Below are 25,755 nucleotides of genomic sequence, written 5' to 3'. Positions count from 1 at the left end.
GACATCAGTGCAGTTGATGGTACAGCCATGGGCTCTACAAACGCAATGTTAGAAGGTGCTGCAACTGTTACAATGGAAGAGAGAACAACAGCGGCCAGCCAAGTTGCAAATATAAAATTCTAGAGTTTCACCTATTGCCAAGTTTCATTTAAAGTAAGTCATTACTTTCTTCATTTTAAAAAATATTGATGTACATTTTTCAAATAGTAGAGTGGATCAGTGTATGTTGTATGGTAGCATTCCAATCTCAGGTTGATACGCACGCGTTCCGTCAGTGAACGTCTAACTCAGTGGTTCTCAACCTATTTACCATTGTGGGACGCATCCAATACTACCTGTATAGCCCTGAGGATGTTACATGGGCTGCAGTTGTGTGCTGATTGGGCCGCAGGTTGAGAACCACTGTTCTAACTAACCCAAAGGGACTACCTGCAGGATAGGCAATGGTTCATTCTTTGTGCCCACCATCCCCTGCCTCTGAGACTACTAACAAGGACCCTAAGTGGTTATGTGGACATTCTATCCACTAGGAACTGAATAAAACCAATACTTATTTCTCACAGGTTACTGTACTTTTACACAAGTAGGAAATTTGTTCCAAGACACATTCAAAATATAATGCATCCCCTCCAAAGGCTACACATTACGATTTAGAAAGTTAATTTACAAACATTTATAGATTCTGTAGGGTCCATTAACATTTTGAGAGTGTTAACATGCTTTTGGCTTATAAATTGTCTATAAGAATGTGTTTCAACTGAAACATGGTATACATAGTATTTTGACCGAGTCAGAATTATTTAATATAAAGACAGACAACTTTGCAGCCCATAATGGAGACAAGGATTTATATTTTAAATATACTTATGAAAACTGTGAAAAGTTGTCTAGTATATGAATGTGTATTAATGTAAAGGCTTCACTCTATATACTTTTAGTTCATCAAAAATGAGTCAAGATTAACTAAGTCCGTGCCACCTTTAAGGCATGTTAAAGCTCAATGGTAAGGATTGAAACAGGTCTCACAGGATGTCATTATCAGTGTGCTGGAGTCAGGTATTGCAAACAATGGAAAAAATGATGGGATATCAGTACCACATAATGCTGCTTGGGTATTGTTTAGATGGGGAAAGATAAACCTCATGATACCAAGAATTTAAGAAGGAAAGAACGCTAGCTTGCTCCCTTAAAAAAGTACTGCTGTACTTTATAAATGAGCTGACAGGCTGAATTAAGATTGAGGGGAAGTGTTAAAATTAGCTCTTATTTTGTACATTGTATAAAAAATTAAATACCAAGATGGAAAACCAGCATAATATTGATACATTTCAAATAAAAAAGCTACCATGTTGTATTAGCAACACATTTCAAATTAGTACGAGTGCCCAATCTTAAATTTTTGAAAGGATAACTCAGTTGGACCATCAACACTGATGTGTTTTCACATTATGAAAGTGGGATAGCTAGAAATGAAAGACCTAAACTATAATTAAAAATGACCTCATTTAAAAAAAAATTGCCAGATACATCTGCTACTTTGCCACAGGGTAAATGAAATAAAGCATCAGACACAGCAGAGGGTAACAGTAGAGCAACATGGTTATTTATTACAGACCAGATCCTGGTCCTGCTGACTTCAGTAGGACCAGGATTTAGCCTAAACTTCCTTCAAACTTCTGTACAGAGACAAAATTAAAGTCACTATCTGTTTATAATGAGATATGAACAAAGCCCAGCATGACCTCTGTACAATCTTTACTCTCTCAGTACTGAAGGTCATTTTAAAATAATTTAAGCACCACAGAGGGAGGGATAATTATTTCAGCACATAGAGGAGGTTAAAATAGAACCTTTCTGGCTGAGTACTGTAGTAGTACAGATTTTTCTGGAAATACACTTTCAGTACAAAATATTCTGGAAAATTAATTAACAGAAAAGTAAGTAGTCAGAAATGTGTGCATTTTCAATTCATATTTTAAAATTATGAATATGTTTTAATTTTAATGTTTACACTGCTGCTCTATGTCAGTGTTTCTCAGCCGGTAGGTCAAGATTCGGTGGGGAAAAAGGGGATAGAGTAGGGGCAATGTTGGTGTCATGATGGCAACTGTGGGGTTGCTAGGCATTACTTTTTTTTTTTTTTTTTTTTTTAAACAGCCTGAAGCAAAGATAATCTATTTCCCACATCTCTTTACCCTTCAAGGTCAGGTATTCTGTCAACCTCTTGAAACACACACAGAAATTATGTAGATGGATCAATTTATCATTTTTTGCTGTTGATTTGATTTTTACATTTATAGTAAATTAAAGTGAGTTGTGAATATTTGGCTTTGAATAAGGAGTTATCAACCTGAAAAGGTTGAGAATCACTGCTCTATGTAAGATTTACTTTTCTTTTGGTTAGAATCAACTTATTGCCTTATGTTCAGTTTACTGAATTTTAGTTTTATACTCCATTTCCACTCATTAGCTGTACATTGCTTTACTATTTTTTCTGGTGGATATACTGTAGTTGGACAACTTTGAGTACATCCATATAGATATCAGCTATTTTCACATTTCTTAAACAAGACAATATCAGTTCTTGCTTTCTGTTGCAGAGAATTTTGTAATATGTTAAGAAATTAGATGTATGATCAGAAAACATATTTCTGTAAACACAGAGTAAGATTTGTGTAAATAGTTTTCAAGAATTTCATAAGAAATAGCTATTAGCAAGTGGATGAATTTCAGATGCTAAAAAACTGTTTGAATTATCATTTCCAGAGAAAGAAGAGTGCCAACTCAGCCTTACTATTCTAATACCAAATTCAAGCAGGAGAAAGAATTATAAAACAAATCTATAAGAAGCCAATCTTAAAACCGTGTCTTCCCTTCAACCTTAATGGATAAAATAGATGGAATGAATATGCAGTAGTAAACTTGTATCTTGATACCAGCAGGATATTTGATATGGTTTCAGTTGCCAGTCTCCTAGGGAAATGAGATGTGGGTTAACTGGAGGTAATATAGAGCTGCCAAGGGGGTTCTGCAGGAGTTCTGGATCCAAAATCATTAATTTTTTCTACAAGAAACTTGGAGTGTGGAATAGAGATTATGCTAGTCATATTTGTGGATGATTTGATGCTGGGAGACACTAACGATAGGATAAAATTTAGCATAACCTTTAGAGAAATAGGATGAAATCAACAAGTTACAATTCAGAGAAATATGAAGTGGCGCAAAAGTAATAATCAGACTCAAATATAGATGTAAGATATTGCCTAAGTAGAAGGACCTCGCAACTTAAACTAGCAAGATAATTCTGCTCTACTCAACACTTTGTATGCCTCATTTAGAGTAAAGGATTCCGTTGGGGGCTCCAAAAGAACAGACAAATGAGAAAGGCAGATTTCAAAAGAAATAAACACCAATAATAAGTTCTAAAAAAATAAAACATAAAAGGTGAAGCAGACTAGGCACATTAAATAGGGAAAGACTGTATAGAACAGTATTTCTTAAAAATAAGAAAGGATGCAATACAGAAGAGAGAGGTATTTTCATTAGTCAGTAAAATCAAAGTATGATGAACAGATTAAAAGGTGCAGCAACAAAATTTTAGGTTACATATTCAGAAGATGTTTATATCCCACCAAACCATTCAAGAAAGCAAAACAAGCTACCAGGAGAGGGGAGGAATCTCCTTCACATGAGATACTAAAAATTGTATACAATATCATTTTATCAGGGATAATAAAATTCCATCTCCACATACGATGCAGGAAAATAATTAGGTAACCCATTAGTCATCCTTTCCAACTTAAATGACTGTATGATCATAAATGAATTAGAGAAGACATAACCATAAAAGCTATTCCCATTGTGGCTGATTTTAGACATTAAAATTTTGGCTCATTCTCCCTATGCAAATTTTATATCATTTGGAATTTCCAAGAACTATAAGTCAAAGCACCACTGTAAAACAGCTGATGAAAGCAGTTGTGAAATCTTACAGTTGGTCAAAAGTTACATATAAATATTCAAGATGATTATATCATTTTAATGCCTTTTACATTATCTGTACTAAAGAAGAGAAGAGTCAGTTATGCATGTGCGTACACAGTGGGTGCCGCTTAACTGCTGTGACTAATTGTGTGGCTCCAAATCAAAACAAACTCTCAAATATACAGTGAATAGTTTAAAAAAAGTTCTTAAATGTGGGAAATGTAACAAACAAATAAGGAGTTTTCTAATTAATTGCTGCTCTGTGGAAAACAGTTTCTCAATAAATTACTTAAAGTTAAAAAGTGATGTTACACACAGTGGTGCTGGAAGTAGGGGTGCTACTGCACCCCCTGGCTTGAAGCAGTAATAACAAACCCCAAATACATGGTTTCCATCAGCAACACCCCTCTATAAAAATTTGTCCATCACCTCTGGTTAAACACAGATATGGGCTCTGGGTTCAGCAAGGTAATGAAGCATGTGCATACTTTCAGAAGGTAAGTAGCCCACTGACTTCAATCAGCCTAAACATGTGCTTGAAGTACCTTGCTAAATTGAGGCTATAAGGAACCTAAATTAAGGTCACAGAGGTGAGAGAAGTTACTCTGTGCTTGAAGGAGGACCAAAGATAGTTCTTGGTGTGGCAAAAAACAAAACAAAACAACAAAAACCTACAATGAGACCAGAAAAAAAGTTATTAACAGTAACTGTAGTTAAAATAGATGTGGTCCAAGTGTTAGTTCAAAACCTTCTAGAAAGCAATAACTGTTGTGATTCCATACAGAGCTGAATGTTAGCACTTGAGGGCATAAAAAAGGACCACAGCATTAGTGTCCCTCATTTCCTTCCACTTACCGAGAGCTTGTAATAGAACCTCTGTAAAAGCAGGGATGGAGCTATACAGGCAATCAACTTTCATTCTCCTTTGGGTATTGACAGTATAGAGCCCCACCCTTGGTAGACTTATAGCAGCCACCAAAGGAAATAAGAGAACTAGTTTAACTGCAGGACTGCTCTTCTGAACTGAGTATTATACTTAATTACCAAGTCAAAAGAATAACACACTGTTTGAACTGAGCTTCAGGTAAGTTTGTATGCAAAATTTTAATCCTCTACAGCTCTCCCTGAGCAAGTAATAACTAAGGCCCTAACCCTCTAATGAGCTCCACATGGGTGGGCCCCTGAACAAAGCCTCACTGATTTCTTCAAGAGATGGAGTTTGGAAACTCACTGGGTGTGAGAATTCCTAGGGTAAGGCTCAACAAGACTAAGGGTGAAAGCAGTGTGAATATGGCACACGACTGAAAGTTTGCATATCTGGTTCTATTCTCAGGTCTGTCACTTCATGTCACTCTGTACCTCACTTTCCCTCTCATCTGAAAAATGGGGATGATAATACTTTGAGATCTACTGATGAAAACCAGTACCTATGTTTAGTGATCAGTAGGCATCTGGGAGTGACCTTTACTCAGGAACTTTAAGTACTGGGAATATTGGTCAATAAGTGAAATCTTACCAAGCCACAATGTATATCTCTTGACGTTTAGGAAAAAAAGTGTATTGGATGGCAACAAAAATAACTGAGCAAAAGCAGAGAACCAGTAAGCCAGTAAGAAACTCCAAATGGAACAGAGCTAGAGTTAACTACCGAGACCAAGAGCTGAAGGGTATGACATCAAGGTTCTGACCTTCACCCAACTGAAGCAGGAAGAAAATGAGCCATGCTTTTGGCTCTTGGGTCTCAACCTTAGGCTTCATGTGCATAGTGCTGTCAATCAAAGTAGGTTCCTGTGCAGCACCAAAGGCACAAGTCCCAAGAGTGTGAATATATATAGACAATGTAGGTGGATTAACTTTCCCTATTTAGAGACAACCGTAAATGAAGAACCTACTTTTATGCAGAGACTTTCTACTCCATTTCTCTCTTCTCCCCCACCTCCAACTGTGAAATTCAAAGAAGAAACTTCTGCTGGGCTTTAATATTTATATTTTGGAAGGTGAGGCAACTCTCCTTCCTCCTGTATGGCAACAGGAATGCTAGGATTTTTCTGGGCATGGCTTCACTTTTTAATTATTCCCTCTAGTTTTGTTCCCTCTTTCCTTCCTTTTCCAGTCTTTTCTCTAACAGATTACTCCCTAACATTTAAGATCTCTGCATTTCCATCCTTGCCTGATCAGTACTGAGCAGCTCCCTTTAATGCTGGTATGATAATGGAGCAGCAGTGCTAGAGAGACCTGATCAGTTCTGACCTTTGGTTAGAGAACACCAGGTCTTTCAAGGAGAGAGGGGATTTTACAGCCAAAGAACTCCCACCCAACCCCCAACCAAAAACACGCAAACTCAAAACCCCCCTGTACTGGAGGTAAATTTACATTTAAGGTTGCTACTGTGAATAAATCCTTACACAAAATATATGGCCCAAAATATTATAATATTAAAAACCTAAGCATGGAAGTTACAATTGGAAAAGGTAATAAGTTATGTAAATATTCTACAGCCCTTATAGGTCATACATTTAATTAATAAGAAATGTGAAAATTCATCTTGCACACTAGAAAAATGTAATTCTGACCCACAAGACTTATGATCATTTTCAGCATACAGATTTCTAATTACATATGGTACTTGTCACGGTCCAAATTAAACATCTATTGGTTTGTATGTTGAAAGAGTTTGTAAATGCATTTTACCTAGAAAACACACCTCCAACACAATATCTAGAGTGAAATTTAGATTACCTAAGGTCTGCACAGAAATGGTTGCTGCTGATTCTCTTTTTCTCTTATCTACCAGTAAAAAAAAAAAAGAAAAAAAAAATCTGCTTAAAATCACTAAGTCTAAGAATGCTGTATCTAGATCAAATAAACTCTGACCCTTGAAAAGTACAGCTGCGAGACCCAATTTGGAACTAAAATCCCCAGTCCAAAGTTTAATCCACAATGCAGTCCTAGACATCAAGCTACATGCTAAATACTTGTGTAGGAATGTAACGGTGTCAATAGATTACAGATAAAGTTACCTACTAAGGCTATCAAATTAGTTCATTTCTTATCTTTTAGGATCCCTTATAGTATGTCTCCTTAAAAAGTTCCTTCAGGTAATCCTTTAACGCTAAGGGTGAATTTCACCCTTCCGATGCTGACTCCAAGGAAACAGGCTCTGTGTGGAGTTAGGATGGTGATGAAACGTATCCCCTCCACTGCTTCATGGGTGTCCCTGGTTACTTGATCCATGAAAGTGTGAATGACTCTATAGTACAATGGTTAGGGCACCCACCTGGGGAGCAGGAGATGCTGAGTCAAGTCCCCCTGCTCCAATCACTCTGTTCTGCCTCTGAACACTCCCTCTGCAACCAACTATTCAGAACTGAAATAGAGCTTGTCTTTGTATCACGCAGGGAGTGCACAAGGGCCTCTTCTATTGCTATTCTGCCTGGTCTCCTCCCTCCTCTCCAGTTTCATGGCAATTTTTCCATGCCTAACTTCAACAGAAAGACCAAAGTCCATCTGAACTGAGATTATCCTATATCTGCATTTAAGATGGTATTACGGGTGCAGAAAATATCAGAACAGTTGACCATAGTAATGCAGTTCATTTATACAATAATTAATATTTAGGTTGCTAAATGGTAACTAATACATTTGTAACAGGGAGGGAGAATATTAAAAGAAGCAGGGTTAAGGACAGAGACATTTTTATAGCATTCACTGTATATGAATATCTCGGCTACTTCAGCTATCTTAAATGCCAGAAAGTCTAGAAATAATTAAGTGCTACGGAAATTTTTTGCTTTTAAGAAATAAATGTTGTAAACTAATAAAATATTTACAGTTTTAACTATCCAACTGTTTTTTAAGCTTGGAATACATAAAAGCAGAAACCACATATTTCTTCCTGTCACCTTTCCTGCTTAAAACCATGATATCCAAAGAAGAGTACAACACAGATATCACTAATTTAAGGTTCTCTGGGTGCGGGTCAGCAAGAATTGTCTATTTGTATGAATAATCATTAGGTATTAAGGATAGTATCAGAATTGTATGCTAGCTTACTATGAGCATACTCTTAATTTTTAGTATTTTTAAGCAAGTGTAAAGATATGTCTTGCTTTGAATTGCAGTCTAGAGCCTTAACGATAAGTTAGAGCTTGACTGGGAATTGGAATTCAGTCTGATCTGCTTCCAACATTAGAGAAAATAGCAAAGAAAATATTCTGTTACCAGTACAGAACTAAACAAAATCAAGAAAAGCCATTGCACTCTCGAGGAGGTACAATTTAACTGGTGTCACATGACCTATCCTTCCCCGGCACACACCTTGTTCAACACAAGTGTCTCTGGGTTGCTAAAACAGCATTTCTACTCCTCAGAACACTTGCCTGTAAATACTGGGCAATCCCGGCTGCTTCTCTTAACCCTATTTCAAGGGCCCCGCAGATCTCTTCAAAATCCACTGATTGACTATGCCACTGACTTCTGGGTTGGAAAAACCACTCAACTTTTATTTAACCAGATTAAACATAATTTCACCATAACAATAGCTTTCAGTAACCCTTCTACTTCTTACTCAGGGACTAGTTTTATTGGAGCCTCGCAGTGCTTCCCTTCATGGTCAGTCTAGCTCTCTGACCTGCTCTGTGATCCCGCTCCCTGTCTCCAGGAGCCAGCCAGCGATCCTACAAATTCAAACCCCCCAAAGTTCCAAACGGGCATCCTGGGCGCAGTGTCCATCCAGGAGTCCAAGCCTCTGTTAGCCCTGTGGCATAAATTCTTTTTGGTTCTCATCCCATTCCATTATACAATAACATCATATCAAATAATCTCAATTTAATATAGTCCGTTTTTCAGGAATAACCTGTATGTGAATGATCAAAAAGTCAGTATTCAAAGAAGGAAAGGAGAGACACAAGGGGGATAAAAAACAGGCCTTGTTCAATACCCAAACATATGTTACGCTGACAAGCACTAGAACTATCAAAGAAGTCTTACATCAAACCGTGGAAAGGTTCTACAAAGAACCATTTCAAAATTCGCATAGTAACAGTATTTGTGAAGCTCAACAGATCTTACAAAGTATTACTTCACAGTACTACTGTTTAAGCATAACAGACAAGATGTAGGTCATGGACAACCAAGTGCATTATTATTACTATGTAGTCTCAGAAGCGCTCAGTCTCTTGGTGCCAAAAATGAAACCAGAGAAAACCCCACCTGTTACCACATTATTCCACTCTGATTAGCTGTAATTTACATTGCTGGAAATGTAATTGTAAGTGGTCATCATTCTGGATTCTTTTGTAATATCATCTTTGTCAGTGGCTTTTTTTTTTTTGCCACTTGATATCCAATTCACGTGACATTTCCAACTATCTAAGAAAGTAACGCCATAAAATAAAATAAAAAAATTTAAAAAGCATGAGACCATTTTTCCCTCTTCCTGCAGCCTCTGGGTTCATTCACCACATACCTTCCAGCTTCAGCAATAAGCAAGGTAGGGATCCTACAGAACACAGCGTCCTTCACTATATAACCCTGATTCACCACATTTCCAGAGTATAGTCCATCCTTTATAAAATCCATATTTGTCTTTGAAAACTGAATAATATTCTCTCTTTCCAACATAAAAATAACAGCTCCGCCCATCACCTTCAACAGGAACTAAAGTGAATATATTAAAGCAGGAAGTACTACTGTAAGTTTGGCTTATCTACCTGAACACCCCAAAACTAAGTATTTCAAGTTTTAATGTTATCTTGTTAAAGAAAGTGGAAAAACCCAGACAAGAAGGTCTTGGTGAAATAGAAAGAGAGAGATAAGAGATCAGGATGAAACTTCAATATAATAAGGTTCAAGTTTTTATTTTAAGTGAGGATAATTAAACACTGAAACAATTTATTTAGAGGTGTGCAGGAGCGCTGCCAGCTTTTCTGCCGCCCTAGGCGGCAGAAGGTCCCACCCCGAAATGCCGCCCCCCACAGAGGCGGCGGCAGGTCCCACTGCCAAAATACCGCCGCGGTCGCCACCCCCCAAATTGTAGCGCCCTAGGTGACCGCCTAGGTCGCCTAATGGGTTGCGCTGGCCCTGGAGGTGTGGTGGTTTTCTATCACTGGAAGTCTTTAAATCTAGACTACATATATCCCTCTAAAAGAGGTGTTATAGCTCCAACAGAAGTTATGAGATTGATGCAGCACTTACTTGGTGAGGTTTTCTGGCTTGTCTTATACAGGAGATCAGATTAGTTAATAATAGTCCCTTCCATCTTTAAAATCAATCAGTGAATGAATTATCTGTAGATTAATTCTATCGAGTGAAATTATATAACTTAATACAATAGAATAATTCAATTTTATTTATTCTTGATAAAATAGAATAAGATTCTTTTTTTCCTCTATGTATTTGCAAACCTTATGCATCCCTGTGTGTTAACTAACAAATCATCATGGAAAACCTACAGTTTATAAAAGACAAAACTTAACATTTCAAATTCTATGTTTTAGGACTTAGTTTGCATCTAAAAACCTCTACTCAGGGATGTATGCCATCAAATATATAAAGATATCTTTTGCGTAGTTGGCAGAGATGTGGGTAAGGAATGTACATTTCTTTAATGACAAGTTTTGTGTTTTTTGGTTTAAAGTTGTACATCTCCATAAAATATATACAGTGAAAGTGGTCATATTAGATTAATACAGTGTATCATAAGGTTTTAAAATTCAAGTTGGTACCATCTGCTGTTTTATTGTGTGTACTGCATCTAAGCCAGCTAATGAAAGGAAAACCTTGTATTTTAAAATATTAATATCTTCCTCTGATAGATTCAACACCCCAAAATCCAGTAAAGAACTGATAATACCCCTTTCCCCAACATTTCAGTTTAGCTGAGATTTCTCCACAACTGCCTAATTATTTTTCTTAGAGGGGAGTATCAGAACAGGAATCAGGAAAAGAGTCAAACATCTGAAAGACATACTACTCCTATCTGAAGCATTTGAAATGCTGGTCAAGTCAAGTAGCATAGGCACCAAATCAATGCAGGGAGGAAGATGATGCATTTTTCCTCATGCAATTAATAGAAGTTATAAATGTCAACAGGCTGGCACCTCTATTTCTAGAAATAGTTATCTTCTCAGACTAAAAGGCTAGCAGATGCTTTAAAGTACCTTAAACACTGCATGTGCATTTAAAGCCACTGATTGTTTAATCCACAAGGAGTAGACGTCCCCCTACACAAATGTCACCTACAATCGCCAGTTCACTTCCACTGACAGTAGCTCTAGTACAGACTAACTACCGTGATCTGAACCTGTATAAGTTAGGTGGCATACCCATTTAAACACTGGCAGCTGGTCTATGCTAGCACACTCATTGTTACAACTAGTGGTAGAAATGGTGGAAAATCAAAAGGGAAAAAAAGATGAAAAAAAAAGCATACTGTAGAGAATGACTACAGCAGATTTTCACCTAAAGCTTATTCAAGAAATAATGTTTATTTTCATTTTTTTAAAAACAATTACTTATTTAAAATTTACTTTCTACTGTTTGAACATAAATTTAAAAACGCAAAACCAACCAACATCCATTTCATTCATAAAACCTAGTCATAAAAGCAGTGAGATAGATGTCAACTTAGTTCCTGCATTAGATTACCACCTGAATTATTGAAGGAAAAATGGAGCCAGGGAGTAACTTATTACAATGCAACTGCAATTAGCAACAACAATAAAAAACTGAACTGATGTGGTGTATGCCTAGAACTTTTTTTTTAAACTAACATTATTAGTTGAACATTGAACAGTAACATACCATACATAATTTTTCCAATATGTACTATTAGTTTTTACATGTAATGGAACTCAGACAAGTGGTTTACATTACACCTCTTGGATAATAATCAAGGACAATTATGAATGAAGAAAAAAATTACTTTAACAAAATGACATATCACTTGGAGAGCATTTCGGGGCAATTTTTTTTTAAATGCTCCAGAGCAGAATGAATCACTGAAAAAAACACTTCACTGTTTTAGAGACATATCTTCCATCCTCCTATCTCTTTCACCAAAAATGTGTTGGTAAACAAGTTAGAGCTGCCCTAACATTCTCCCCCCCTCCCCCCTCCCCCAAATCACATCTACTAGATGCACTGAATCCTGACCTTTACTACTTGTAGCTCAAATTGCAACTGTTAGTCAGCACATTTTATTGATAATTATTAAGACTACGAGGAACCAGTTTTCAAAGAAGATAGGTCAATAATGGGGATTTCATCAACCCTTCCAGGCTTTATAAGAAGCTGTACTTCAAAACTGGTATTGAACCAAAAAAGCTAAATCAATTTCATTTATTAACTGGACTAAGTTCTAGTGTAGAAAGAGAAGATGAAACTGATTCTTCAGTTGACTGTAGTAAAGAAAGTCCTATATGAGAAAATATGAATAGGTTTTGTACCTATTTTAGAAAAAACCCCAGAACTCTGGCATTTTGTTTTGAGGCCAAATTTTTCCTCCAATAGGTCTCTAGAACTTGACAAAAATGCCTAAAAGAGCATTCTGGATTCTGGATCACAGAAGCAGAATGTCTGAAGTCTCAACTCCTACTTGGACCCCATCTACAATGGGTGGGAAAAGCCTGTGAGGAGAACAAATGTTAATTCATAGATTCTAGGGCTGGAAGGGACCTCGAGAGGTCATCGAGTCCAGTCCCCTGCCCTCATGGTAGGACCAAATACTGTCTAGACCATCCCTGATAGACATTCATCTAACCTACTCTTAAATATCTCCAGAGATGGAGATTCCACAACCTCCCTAGGCAATTTATTCCAGTGTTTAACCACCCTGACAGTTAGGAACTTTGTCCTAATGTCCAACCTAAACCTACCTTGCTGCAGTTTAAGCCCATTGCTTCTTGTTCTATTCTTAGAGGCTAAGGTGAACAAGTTTTCTCCCTCCTCCTTATGACACCCTTTTAGATACCTGAAAACTGCTATCATGTCCCCTCTCAGTTTTCTCTTTTCCAAACTAAACAAACCCAATTCTTTCAGCCTTCCTTCATAGGTCATGTTCTCAAGACCTTTAATCATTCTTGTTGCTCTTCTCTTCTTTAAACGCAGTTCATGCTAATATAATGTAAATATACTTTTCCTGGCCTGAGTAGACTAGTTTTACAAACCATTTTCTAATTATCTACTAGACACGGGTCTTAGAAGAGTCTTCAGGCAACGCCAACTTGTTTTAGTTATGCAGGTCTTTGGGAATGTATCATTCAAAACAGTAAAATGATTATTTTAGCTAGACACTAGTATAAAAACATAGTTTGTAAAATGGTAGTGCCTGGTCTCCACTGGCCAGCTAAACCATGTTTAATACTGAAATGAAAAATATTTAAAAACAGTTCTGTTAACACTCTTATTCCCAGTAATGAGAGGGTTCTAAGGGTCACTGCTGCATGAGCGGGTCCAACATTAGCTCCTCAGGAGATATTCTCCAAATCACTACTTGAATCAGGCTCAGAATCTTCCCCTTTGCAATGTTCCTTCTCTCAAATGGACCATCATATTGGACATTCTTTTTCCTGATTGCCACTCACATTGGACAAGTGACTTAACCACTGCACCTCAGTTTAGCTATATATCAAATTGATAGAACAATGCTTATTTACCTCAAGGAGTATTGTGAAGCCTCATGAAACTTTGTAAATAAGTTTGAGATTCTTGAAGGGTAAATGTTATTGTAAGTGTGAAGTATCATACATTCCTTATTTCAAACACAACACTGAATAGCATAAATAAAATACATGGTAGTGTATAGGTTTAGGTTTAGGAAGACCTGCATACTTTGTGGCAGAACTACTTTGTTTCACCACAATTGACAGCTAACACAACACTTTCCAAAAAAGTAGTGGTACCTTTTTTTCTTTTTTTAAATACCTCAACACTTTTTATACTTCACACATACTCATTACTCATATCCATGGAATGCACTCCTTTATCTCTGCAGCCATGGAATAAAGGGCAGTTATTTTGCATCTCTGATCACCTCACTTGCCCTCTTCCAACCAATTCATTTGCAAAACTCTAATTCTAACATTCCAAAAACTCATCTGTTTTCCTTCAAACACTTACAAACAAACAAAAGTGACAAGCAAAAACCAAAGGAAAGGAGTGTTCTTAACCTGAGCTAGCTAACCTGAAGTAAAGTCTTAGTGAAGACAAGGGAGTCTGCAGTTTTCACATCAGGTAGTAGATGGAATTAAAAACTATGCACACCCCTGTAAAGACATAGCCCAACAGCAAAGTTTTAAATTAAAAAAAAAAATACAATTTTAAACACTGATAGTGCAAATACTTAGGAACACGCTTAACTTTAATCATAGTCCAATTGAAGTCAATGTGACTATTTATGTAAGAAAAATTATGTACCTGCTTAAGTGTTTGTGGGTTCAGGGCCTTAATTTTCAGTAGTTTGAATTTTACAAAACTGCTATAAGCAATAAACATTGACAACCTACCAGTATTAACATTTAAGAAAAATAGCATTTATAATTTAGTTTATTAATTTTAATTTACAGTGTCAATAGCACATTTTACAAAGCCATATTTAAATCCTCCTACCCTCTTTTCAAGTATTTTAGGAAGGTAGAGCCATCTGAAACAAACCTCAACTTCCTTATCTCCACAAGCAGCTGTAACAGGAAACCAAAATCATACAAAACAAAACCAAAACACCATACTTTCTATACATTGCATGTGTCATGTAAAGATTTTTCACTGGGGGAAATTGAGATGATTCAGGGAGATTAGTAATAGCATACAGTGGATTTTTGCTGGGGTTCATGTTTTCATAAACATGTGACTGCACAGTCAAAGGAACAGCTGCATTTTAATATTTGCATGTGCAATTGTGGTAATTGTTAGAACAAATTATGTATGAATAATTATAAAAATCTAGGTCTTAAATCAAGTCTAGTGGCAGCAGTCGTCTGATACATCATACAGGGCGGGTGTGAAATGAGTTGGTGGTCTCAGTCCAGTTCTTAGTGGACAAGTGTCCATATCACAAAACCACCTTAACAACTGGTACTTTTGTGAAGTGCCTCTGCAAAAAGGCTAGTTACTAAACATGCCATGGGCAGCAAATTACAGTTACTGGAGCTGGCTGCTCTAGAACAAGCCTGATGCAGTATGGATGAAGCTTGCACTGATAATACAGGTATTTGTTCCAGTTTTGCAGTACACTTTGCAGAGCCGTTGAGCTAACACCTTTCACAAACATTACATTCACCACTTCCTCATTTTTCGTGTCACCCAACTAACTCCACTGAAAAACTGCAACCGGTATAGGTGATGGAACTAGGGGAGGCAGGGCCGGCTTTAGGAAGTGCAGGGCCCGATTCGAACAGTTTCGACAGGGCCCCAACAGGGATGACTAAAAAAAAAAAAAACATGTAAAAAAACCACATGGGGCTTGTAGTCACCGGGCCGCGCTCCTAGTCTTTGGCGGCGGGTCCTTCACTCGCTCTGGGTCTTCGGCGGCACTGAAGGACCCGCCGCCAAAGTGCCGCCAAAGACCTGGAGTGCCGCCGGGTGAGTAAAAATTAAAAAGGCGCCTCTAGCCAGGGAAGGGATTCTCTGCCACTTGCCCCCCACTCTGGGCAGCCCTGCCACTGGGCGCGGGGCCCTCTTACGCGCGGGGCCCGATTCAGGGGAATTGGCCTAAAGCCAGCCCTGAGGGGAGGTGCCGCAACCCCCAGGTTTGAAGTGGTTTCCATCATATACTGGGTTTACAGTTTGGTTCAATGTACCCCCACTATACACATTGCTCCAGCACCCCTGGCAACCAGTTTGCAAACAAACAACAACAAAACCGCCTCCTAGTCTGATGATATCACATCAGTGTCTCAGAGCCCAGCGGTGGATTCCCCCTCTAGGATTCCAACCGATCTTGCGATGCTACTGCTAGCATGTACCTGGAAGGAGTTTAATTCCTACAGACCAGCCTATGTAGACATACAGAGGGGCAGATTCAGACCCCTCCCTCCTCCTCTTGCCCTCCCCACAGACTCAGGACGAGCAGACTTTGAAGCTGCCCGAAACAGACGGACAGGGACACGTGGGGGCTCATGCTGCTGTCAGGATGGACAAGCCCAACCCTGGGGGTGGGAGCCCTCCCTCGTGCTAGGTGATGCCTGCGCCTGCCCCTCTCCCCCCGCAGTCCCCGGGCTGGGGGCAGGAGGGTGTCAGGAGAGAGGCGCGGTCCCGCTGGGACCTACCATCTCGATGATCTTGGTCTTCCTGCCCGTCTTCTTCTTCATGGTGAAGATGTACTGGGCCAGGACGACTCCCCCCACCAGGGCGCACACGCTGGCGCTGGCCACCGCTCCCATTTTGGCCACCGCGGTCCTGTCCATGGCGGCTCCTCCCTCTCCGAGGATGGGGGGGTTGGGAAGTCTCGGTGTCCCCCGACAGCAACACGGGGCCCGCGAGCGGCAGAGGCCGAAGTACCCCGACGATACCACACAGAAGGGAAGGAGGGGACGACGTTGGGAAAAACCATTTAGAGTTTTATCAGTCTCCCTTTTCCCACCTGGCAGGTTGTGTCGCTTCCAAGCTGCTTCGTTTTCTCAATATGTCAAAAGAGAAACACAACTGAATTAGCTCCGCGGCTGGCTGCTTTTGGAAGAGGGGAGCTGCTCTCCCCTCCCTCAAGAAATGGTACAACCCCACCCTCCACTCTCGTGGCTTCCAAACTACATCTCCCGGGATGCTCCGGGGCAGGTTCCCCGCTTCCGGTCCCCGCTCGCTGAGGGGAGGGGTGCGGGGTTGGTTGTTAAAGTGCTATGACAACGGGCGCGAAGATGGCCGCCGAGGCTGGCGGAGCGGGGCAGTTGGTGCCACTGGCAGCCTCCCCCTGAGCAGCAGCAGCAGCCCCCTCTCCCTCATCCATCCCGCGCCCTGTCCCGTCCGCGGCGCTGCGAGCCGGGAGGGCGGAGCCGGTTGGTGCCTGCGGTTGTCGCCTGTTGATCCCCGTCCTCGGGGACCCGCTGAGCCGCCGGGCCGGGCCGGCGGCTTGGGAGGGACCCGCACCTCTCTGCTCGCGCACACCCCTAGTGTAGACGCATCCTCCGCCGTGGCTGCTGGTCAGTTTCCAGCGCAGGTACTTGCGGGTGCAGAGGCCCCTGCTTGGACGGGTCTGGTGAGTAGCCCGCTTGTCTCATGCAATGCAATTCAGTGCTTTGTGCAGTGCCGTGGAAACTTGGAGCCCTGTCGCTTGGGAGCTTTAAAATTAGAGTGGACAAAGCCCACGCTCGCAAACGTACCGGTTCTGCACCGGCTTATTAACCCTGTATAATGCCCTGCAATACTTTTGTATGAATGTTGATTTATGTAAAGTAGAAGTTTATCCAGTTTAGTTAAAGGTTTGTATGTATTTTGTTGCTAGTCATTAAATAGTTTATATTTATGTATTTTAAAATATTTATATTTTATAGCTTCCCTACAGGCAATAGGCCTTATGTTGGCTGTTTTGGGTAGCATGGTGTTCAGGGCCGGCTCCAGGCACCAGCTTAACAAGCAGGTGCTTGGGGCGGCCAAGGGAGAGGGGCGGCACCTGCAGCAATTCGGGGGCGGCAGGTCCCTCACTCCCTCTAGGAGCGATCGTGGCTTTTTTTTTTTTTTGCTTGGGGCGGCAGAAATGCTGGAGCTGGCCCTGATGGTGGTGTTTGTATTTTTCTAATTAGAATAAATAAAAATAACAATGCTTGAGTGCCAAGGCAACAGGTGTCATAGCAGTTCTTTTTTAAAAACAAACAAACAAAATGAAAATAAATACTAAAAAAGTTAAGAAATAATTCAGGAATTGTTGTGCCTTCTGTATGATGTGTAACTAAATCTAATTGTTGAGATTCAATCTTGTACCTAATGCTTTAAAAAGATAAGATATGGATTTAAACAATGGCAATCTTATACATATCACACTGTCTACAAAAGGATTATCCTCTCTCCAATCTCTTCCTCTCTCTCTCTCTATTCTCCCCCTCCCCTCCCCCCCAAGATAACAGCAGGCAGGTAGGGCACAAATCGGCTTTTCTACTATCAGAGTCCCTCACTCATGTAATGAGGGCATCTTCTTCAAGGCGATTATTCAGTGGAGGTCTTGATGCTGATCTGTTTTTATCTTGGTGTGCTCTGAGAAATAAGCTGCTATTTAGGAAAACTAGACAAAGCTGATGATTCTTCTGATCCTTTGAATCAGAGGAGAAACCTCCTTTGGAAAGATTCCTTCTCCCACATGGTACTCTTTTAAAGGGACAGCTACCTTGCCAAGCAGCTGCAAGGATAATTCTTTGTCATGTAAAAGGTGCTAGAATAATGCAAGGAGTCAGCTTAGATTAATTTTCAGGAGTCCTTTTTGGAAAAATGGTTCTTGTATTTAACTGAGATGTTGTCAAGGCTGATTCCCAACTCTGTCACTACGAGTGCAGAAGTGGGGCCCGCAAGGATTTTAAAAATTAATACTTGCCACTCCGGGCTTGTATTAAACTCCCAAGGTTACAGCTTTTCTCTGACCTTGGCTTGGTAAATGCTGCCACCACCCAAATGCAACAAAACCCCTTTTGAACCCAGGAAGGAGCACTTGGGAATTCCTCCCTGTGGGGTACCCTCAAGCTGTTTCACCCCCCCTCAGGGGAAGAGCTGAGAGAGGAAATTAGCTGTGGCTATGAGCTAATCAGACAACATGCACAAACCTCTTAAGACACCAAAAATTCAATCCTATTCTTTAAAAAGGTAAATGTTATTAAAAACAAAAAGAAAGAAAATACATCTGGAACTTAGGCTTTTGCTAGACTTTAAAAGAGCAATTCCAAAAATCAAGCACCCAAAATAGCTTTCTTGGGGGTTCAGCTTAAAGGTTACAAGCAAACAACAGCATCTCGGGTTAGCACAGAGGAGTCCACAAGCCAATAAGAAATACAGTAACTCCTCACTTAAAGTTGTAGTTATGTTCCTGAAAAATGCGACTTTAAGCGAAACGATGTTAAGCGAATCAAATTTCCCCATAAGAATTAATGTAAATGGGGGGGTTAGGTTCCAGGGAAATTTTTTTCACCAGACAAAAAACTATATATACACACAGTATACGTTTTAAACAAACAATTTATTACTATTCACAGCTATGATGATTGTGAAGCTTGGTTGAGGTGGTGAAGTTAGAGGGTGGAAGAGGTTGGGATATTTCCCAGGGAATGCCTTGCTGCTAAATCACTGGTTCTAAAACTTTTGTACTGGTGACCCCTTTCACATAGCAAGCCTCTGAGTGCGACACCCCCCCCCCATATAAATTAAAAATACTTTTTAAATATATTTAACACCATTATAAATGCTGGAGGCAAAGCAGGATTTGGGGTGAAGGCTGACAGCTCGTGACCCCCCATGTAATAACCTTGAGACCCCCTGAGGGGTCCCGACCCCCAGTTTGAGAACCCTTGTGCTAAATGATGAACTAGCACTTGGCTGAGCCCTCAAGGGTTAACACATTGTTGTTAATGTAGCCTCTCGCACTCTACAAGACAGCAGGAATGGAGGGGAGGGGAGATAGCATAGCAGAGAGACAGACACACAGCTTGTGTGTGGGAGAGAGAGAGAGAAATGCACACTGCCCCTTTAAGTAAGCTGACCCACTCTTAAGTGTTTTGTCTTTTTAAGTGGATCAGGAAGCTGAGACAGCAACTGCTGCCCCAGGCTCTCTCTGTCTCTCTCCATCTGTGTCCCCACCCTGCTCTATAGGGAGAAGAAGGGGGTAAGCGGGGTGTAGGAGCAGGGAGGAGGGGGACACCCTGACATTAGCCCCCTGTTCCCTCCCCCCCTGCACAGCAAGCAGGAGGCTCAGATGGCAGGAGCCGCACATGGCAGTGGGGGGAGGGAAAGCTCAGTTGCTAGCCTGCTGGGCAGCTGCCGCACAGGGAACTTAGCGGAGCGGGGAGCTGATAGGGGGGCTGCTGGTCCACCCTGGTTCCAAGCCCCCATCAGCTAGCTGCAACAAGCTGCTCTTCCTGCAAACAGTGGACAAAGCAGATGACGTTAGTAGGGAGCATTGCATAACTTTAAATGAGCATGTTCCCTAATTGATCAGCAACGAAACAACGTTAACTGGGACGACTTTAAGTGAGGAGTTACTGTAAAAGAAATAACCCTAATCACATCAAGCTAAACATTCTGATCAACTTACACATTTGGAGTTCAGATAAGTAGTTCTAGGCATGATCTGATGATTTGTAATCATACCCGGCTTAGCTGCTTATAGCATGGCTGCTCTGTCCCTCCAGCCTAGAGAACAACAGACAAAGGCAAAGTTTCTTTCCCCATTTTAAAAAGTTCTACCTTCCCATTGGCTCTTTTGGTAAGGTGCCCATTTTTTTTTCTCTTTACCTGGGGGACTTTTTAACCCTTTACAGGTAAAGCAAGTAAAGAACAGTTATGGGATTTTACAGTTAACTGGCTGGCTGGGTGCCCATCAAAGGGAGCTATCCCCACACTTTATTTATCACAAATGTCTTTTGTTAGTGATGTCCAGGTCCTGAAATAGGTTCTGTGATATAGCCAGGTACAAGGAGCTCTGGAAAGACAATAAAGTCATTTATGGCTTGATCCATTTCATAGTGTTTTTAAGCAATGTGATTGAAGTCCCAAGAATAGACATAACAGAACTTTTATACCTACCAGTATTTTTTTTTTTTTTTTTTTTTTAAATCGTGCTTGTCAGATTTTGTGGACTCCCCATCTTCTTATATTTCTATTATATGCTGTTAATTATTATTAACTTCTGAATCTTGTACAAACTATTGTTTCTGAAAAATATGCTCCATTTGTATACCTTTGAAAAGTGTATGATATCCTAAGAATATAAGAATGGCCATATTGGGTCAGACCAATGGTTTGTCTAGCCCAGTATCCTGTCTTCTGACGGTGGCCAATGTCAGATGCTTCAAAGGGAATGAACAGAACAGGGCAATTATCAAGTGATCCCCCTGTGGTCCAGTCCCAGCATCTGGCAGTCAGGTGCTTAGGGACACCTAAAAGCATTTTGGCTAATAGCCATTGATGGACCTATTCTCCATGAACTTTTCTAATTCTTTTTTGAACCCAGTTACAGTTTTTTGGCTTTCATAACATCCCCTGGTAACGAGTTCCACAGGGACATTTAGAATTCCTGATTTAATTTGTTTTTGTACTGAGCTGGTGTGGAATCAAAGCAAAAATAATTTAGGTTACTATGCTTCCTAGAAAATCTAACATGATCTGTATAACTTGATATGAAAAGTATGGATTTTACCCCAGAGTCTGTTTCCTTTTAGCGTGAAGGAGAATGTCTTTATTTAAAGCCCGAGATTGGTGGTCAACAGCTCTTGGAGAAAAAGAAGAATTTGATCAAGGGTGTTTATGTGTAGCTGATGTTGACAACAGCGGCAGTGGACAAGGTAAACAGAAATTCTGAGTTGGCCTTCAGATTGTGACAGAAACATGACTGCAATTTTTATTTACTCCACCAACATGTGCTAAATGCTTATTAACGAGATGAAGTAGGAGGCATTTGGCATATATTACTACACTTTGTCCTCCACCCCTTTTCTTTTTGTTGTCAGAGTTCACTTAGATATTCTAGAATGCATCATTTCATTTTATATGATGTCATTGCTTTCAAGAAACCCTGCTAGAGCATGGAACATGTAAGTGGCATTTTTTCACAAGTATGTGGCACTATTTTCATATTTTTAATATTACCTCAGTGTGTATACAATATTAAAGAATTGTTGAAATCATTGCCATACACTTGAAGGGAAAAACACTTATCAAGTATAATTGCAAAATACAGTTTTGGGCATCTTTTGGTGGGAAATTCAGGAAAGTAACTGCTAGTTTAATGAAGCTAGTGCTAGCTCAGCCATGAGAAGTTATGTTTGAGGTCAGCTTGCATTTGAAGTAGCTAGGGTAGTGTTTGGGACCTGTTACCAAGAGTTTTAAGGGGTTAGTTTTGACCTATAAATCTCTAAGTGTTTTAGGATCTGCTTACCTGAAACTGCCTTTCTGTGCCATTCTGCCCCAGCTGTAATCAGCAAAAGCCCTTGAGCTTGATTTCTTCCCTTCCCCATCACCTTGGTCCCCCCCCCCCCAAAAGGGGGGGGGGAGGGCTCCTGGCAGAGTTTTCTCCTTTCCTTTGAAATGTGCTGCTCCCCAAGTCTGAAATAGGTGGTGTAGCATGCCCAAAAAATCATCAAATTCCCGCTATCTTTCTGAGCAGGTAGTAGCTGAGGCAATTGAAGATGGAATTTCTGTCTAGTGGGAAAGTGCTGTTGCTGGGGGAGAAGAGCTTAAACTGTATAGGTCATATTACTGGATATTCAATAGTGGTAGGTGGGAGGAAGAAGTATTGCTGCTTTGGTCAATTATTTTACTTTGCATTTCCTATGTTCTGTTGTCTATAAATATGTTAAGGGTGGCCAGAGCACTTGATGGGGACCCTTTGGTGTGGAGTTCGATCAAAAGTAAATAAAATAAGAGGTAAACCTGACTGCCTGCACATCTGGATGAAAAAAAAAATATCCCCCTTTAGGCAAGTTTATCAAATGTAAGAAAAATATTTTGTAAAGAGTGTGTAAATGAGATAGCTTTAGGGAGCTAAGGGACATGCAAATGTCTTCATGACTGTCATCTTCATCTGTCAGTGTGATATACAGATAAATTGTGACAGAAATGGATGAGGCAGAGATTAGGGTGCAAGGGGCAGAGGTCACGCTCTGAGTCGAATGAATTGCAGCATGAATGTTTGCTACAGCAGAGATGAAGATAGCTGCCTGCTTCTCCACCTGCGTGAAATGGGGTCCTGTGGAACTGTTCCAAATGGCTAAAAGCCTGGTAAACCTTGGCTGCCTCCACTCTGAAACAGTCAGATCTTTTGTACTATGAGTAAGTCCATGTGACTTATGGACAGGATTTATTGGATACACCTCAGACACGGATCGATGTCTGGAAGAGATAAATGTTAGTGTCTTCTCTGGGAGTTCTGAGCAGAACTGATCTCCTGAGGTACGGGGGGCTTTCTGTAATTGTTTTTGTTTACTTACTTCAGATTTGTGTTTCTTAAGAATCTTTGCTGACTTTTATTAAATACTATTTCATAACAAATATTATTACTATAGGAATCCTGAACCAAATCCACTTTGAAGTCAATGGGAGTTTCACCCACTTATGTCAAGTCTGAATTTGGTCCATTCTATGATACATTGACCTGAAAAAGTAATAATCAGGCTTCAATTTCTCATCTGGATAGCATCTATAACGTCGTTGTTACCAGGTTTTTAAAAGTCAACATTCTGCTGCTTGCTTGGTGAGAAGTGTTGCCAAATCTTTAAGACATGGGAGCTGAACATTTGGAAGTACTGGCTACACTCAGAGAGTGGATTTCAGAGACTGGACTGGAGTTTGAGAATTATTGCTTCCTCGTTCTCACTGTTGAAATATTTAAGTGTCTAGGCTGCAGAACGTCAGCATAATTATGTGTAAACATCCCATCATTTTAAGGGTACACTTTGAAGCACATATGCAGCACATTTATTTCTCTATTTCTAATTTTCCTCTTGTTGGAAATTTTTCTACAGATAAAATAACTGTTGGCAGTTATATGGGATATCTTCGAATCTTTAATCCTCACCCTGTCAAACCTGGAGATGGAATGCAAGCTGAAGATTTGCTCCTGGAAGTGCAACTGCGAGATCCAATACTCCAGGTGGAAGTAGGAAAATTTGTTTCGTAAGTAAACAGTCCATGTTGCTGATAATGATTACACTAATTTGAAGGCTTTAGGCTAATTTGTTATAGTAGCTAACTTGCCTCCCTAAAGACCATCTAGATCAATTTTGTAAAGTGCCTGGGGTTTAGGTGTGAGCTATCTCATTTGAATCAACATATTCTTCTTGGCACTGCAGTGTGTGACTCTTACAGCCGTTAAAAGAAATTCATGAATGCTGAATTATGTATTTAATCTTCTTATTGATTTTATATGGTATAGAGCATAAATGGAAAAAAATGTTTATGCTCATTAAGGTAAAGTCTTAGGTTATATTAAAATCCCCAAATGTCCTCTACTTATGTTCTGATGCTGCATGTAAACATTGCTGTGCTTCTTTAAAAACATACTTGTCTACTAAGTATGCATCAGACATGTTGCTTTGCAAGCTATTTTATTTATTATAAGCCAATTTAAGAGTAATGCCTATCTCTGTTCTCAACACCCTTCATTTTTTAATTGGGTGCTCTTGAAGGTACTTCACAGATACAGCAATGTCTTATGGTATTGGAACTAACCAAAGGTTGCTGCTTTGGTTACTGCTTTTCTTTGCAGTAAATGAGATTATTCATGTATAGAGGATGGGCACAGAATACAAAATATTGTGACTATCTTTGTATAATGGGGTTTTAATTTTGTATTGTGGATGTAAAGTAGTATCCATATCTATCAAATGATGCTCATCTAAAGTGACAATCACACAATTGCCCGCCATTATTTTTCTCACTGGAAGTATTAGTACTAGCTTGTTAGATAACAGGATCAGGCTGAATCAGAAAAAGCTTGCTTGCTTCATGTGCTCACATCTGCAAGATGTCTCTCAGGGTTCTACTGAGAACTTAACAACTATTAGCTGTCAAATATAATTTCAGATGTTTTAATTCTGAAAGATAATTTAGTTGCACAATATTTCATTTTGCTGGTACTTAACACTTGAGAATTTGGGGCTTGATCCAAAGCCCAGGGAAGTCCACCCGCAGGCTTTATATTGACTTCAGCGTGTCTTAGATTAGGCCCTCAGTGCTGCAGTTTACTGGAAACTCACTTGCAAATTTTCTCCTTTTTTTCCCCCCCCTCATTGTCAGTGGTACTGAACTACTTCATCTGGCTGTACTGCATTGCAGAAAACTGTGTGTGTATGCTGTCTCAGGTAAAAAAAACTGTCCAGAATAGCTGTCTATCTCTCTGTCTACCTTCTTTTTTTGCTATTGATCAGTTTAGCTATCTGGCCTGACTAGGCATGTGTAATGAGAAGTTTCTCTGGTACTGACAGTGCAAAGTCGCAATCAAAGTGTTTGAAGGACTCTCGCACTGTCCCTCCATTCTGAACTGATGTTTCTTCTCTTACACACTCTTGGTCCTTCTTTGTCATATAGTAGCAATTGTGTATAAAATGTACCCTGTGGCTAATAGAGAGCAGGCAGTTGCTCTGAGTGTGCTGAATTGTTCTGTGCCCAGGCACTAATGAGTTGTAGTTATGTAGACTGCACTCTTCAAAGAGAAGCGCTAGTGTTACCTCTGCAATATTCCAAGTTCCCCTTTGCTTGAAAAGTGATGTTGCAGATCTAGCTTGTGGAAGCAGTAGCTCTGCTGCTGAACCATTTGGCACGTTCTGAGCTTTGTTACAAGCTTTACCATTCAGAGAATTATTTTAGAGAGCATGTGGCAGATTAATATTAAAACTTGAGCATGGACAAGCAAAAGTAAATGTTTGTGTTTGTCAATAGAAGTGTGTCAATAGTAGTATATGTTTGTCAATAAAAGCTTCTTATGTTACAACTTTGAATACAGAAGCTGATGCTCAGAGCTCTAATGAGCAAACTGTTGGCAGATAAAGATGCCCTGTAAATATAATTGTTTTTAAAAAATGAGCTGCTCAATTTTATTAAACATTAAATGCTTGATACTTGCTTTAAAATAAGAAAATAATCTTT

General features: G+C 39.8%; 2 protein-coding genes across 2 annotated transcripts in view; one reads left to right on the top strand and one right to left on the bottom strand.

Moving 5' to 3' along the window:
- Nucleotides 1-16,476, bottom strand: part of NT5C3A (5'-nucleotidase, cytosolic IIIA) — a 35,620-nt gene extending 19,144 nt beyond the window's left edge. The window contains exon 1 of the mRNA XM_065398694.1: nt 16,251-16,476. Within this exon, the coding sequence (XP_065254766.1) occupies nt 16,251-16,388 (138 nt within the window). The 5' untranslated portion in view covers nt 16,389-16,476. The remainder of the gene's footprint in view (nt 1-16,250) is intronic.
- A 611-nt stretch (nt 16,477-17,087) lies between these two features.
- The window catches only part of BBS9 (Bardet-Biedl syndrome 9), a 240,197-nt gene continuing 231,529 nt past the window's right edge, over nt 17,088-25,755 (top strand). Inside the window, exons 1-4 of the mRNA XM_065399981.1 lie at nt 17,088-17,173; nt 21,333-21,455; nt 23,634-23,784; nt 24,907-24,971. Of these exons, the coding sequence (XP_065256053.1) occupies nt 21,344-21,455; nt 23,634-23,784; nt 24,907-24,971 (328 nt within the window). The 5' untranslated portion in view covers nt 17,088-17,173; nt 21,333-21,343. The remainder of the gene's footprint in view (nt 17,174-21,332; nt 21,456-23,633; nt 23,785-24,906; nt 24,972-25,755) is intronic.

Source organism: Emys orbicularis, chromosome 2, assembly GCF_028017835.1.
Source record: "Emys orbicularis isolate rEmyOrb1 chromosome 2, rEmyOrb1.hap1, whole genome shotgun sequence".
In the NCBI taxonomy this organism is placed as follows: domain Eukaryota; kingdom Metazoa; phylum Chordata; order Testudines; family Emydidae; genus Emys; species Emys orbicularis.
This window is presented reverse-complemented; position numbering and strand designations above follow the sequence as displayed.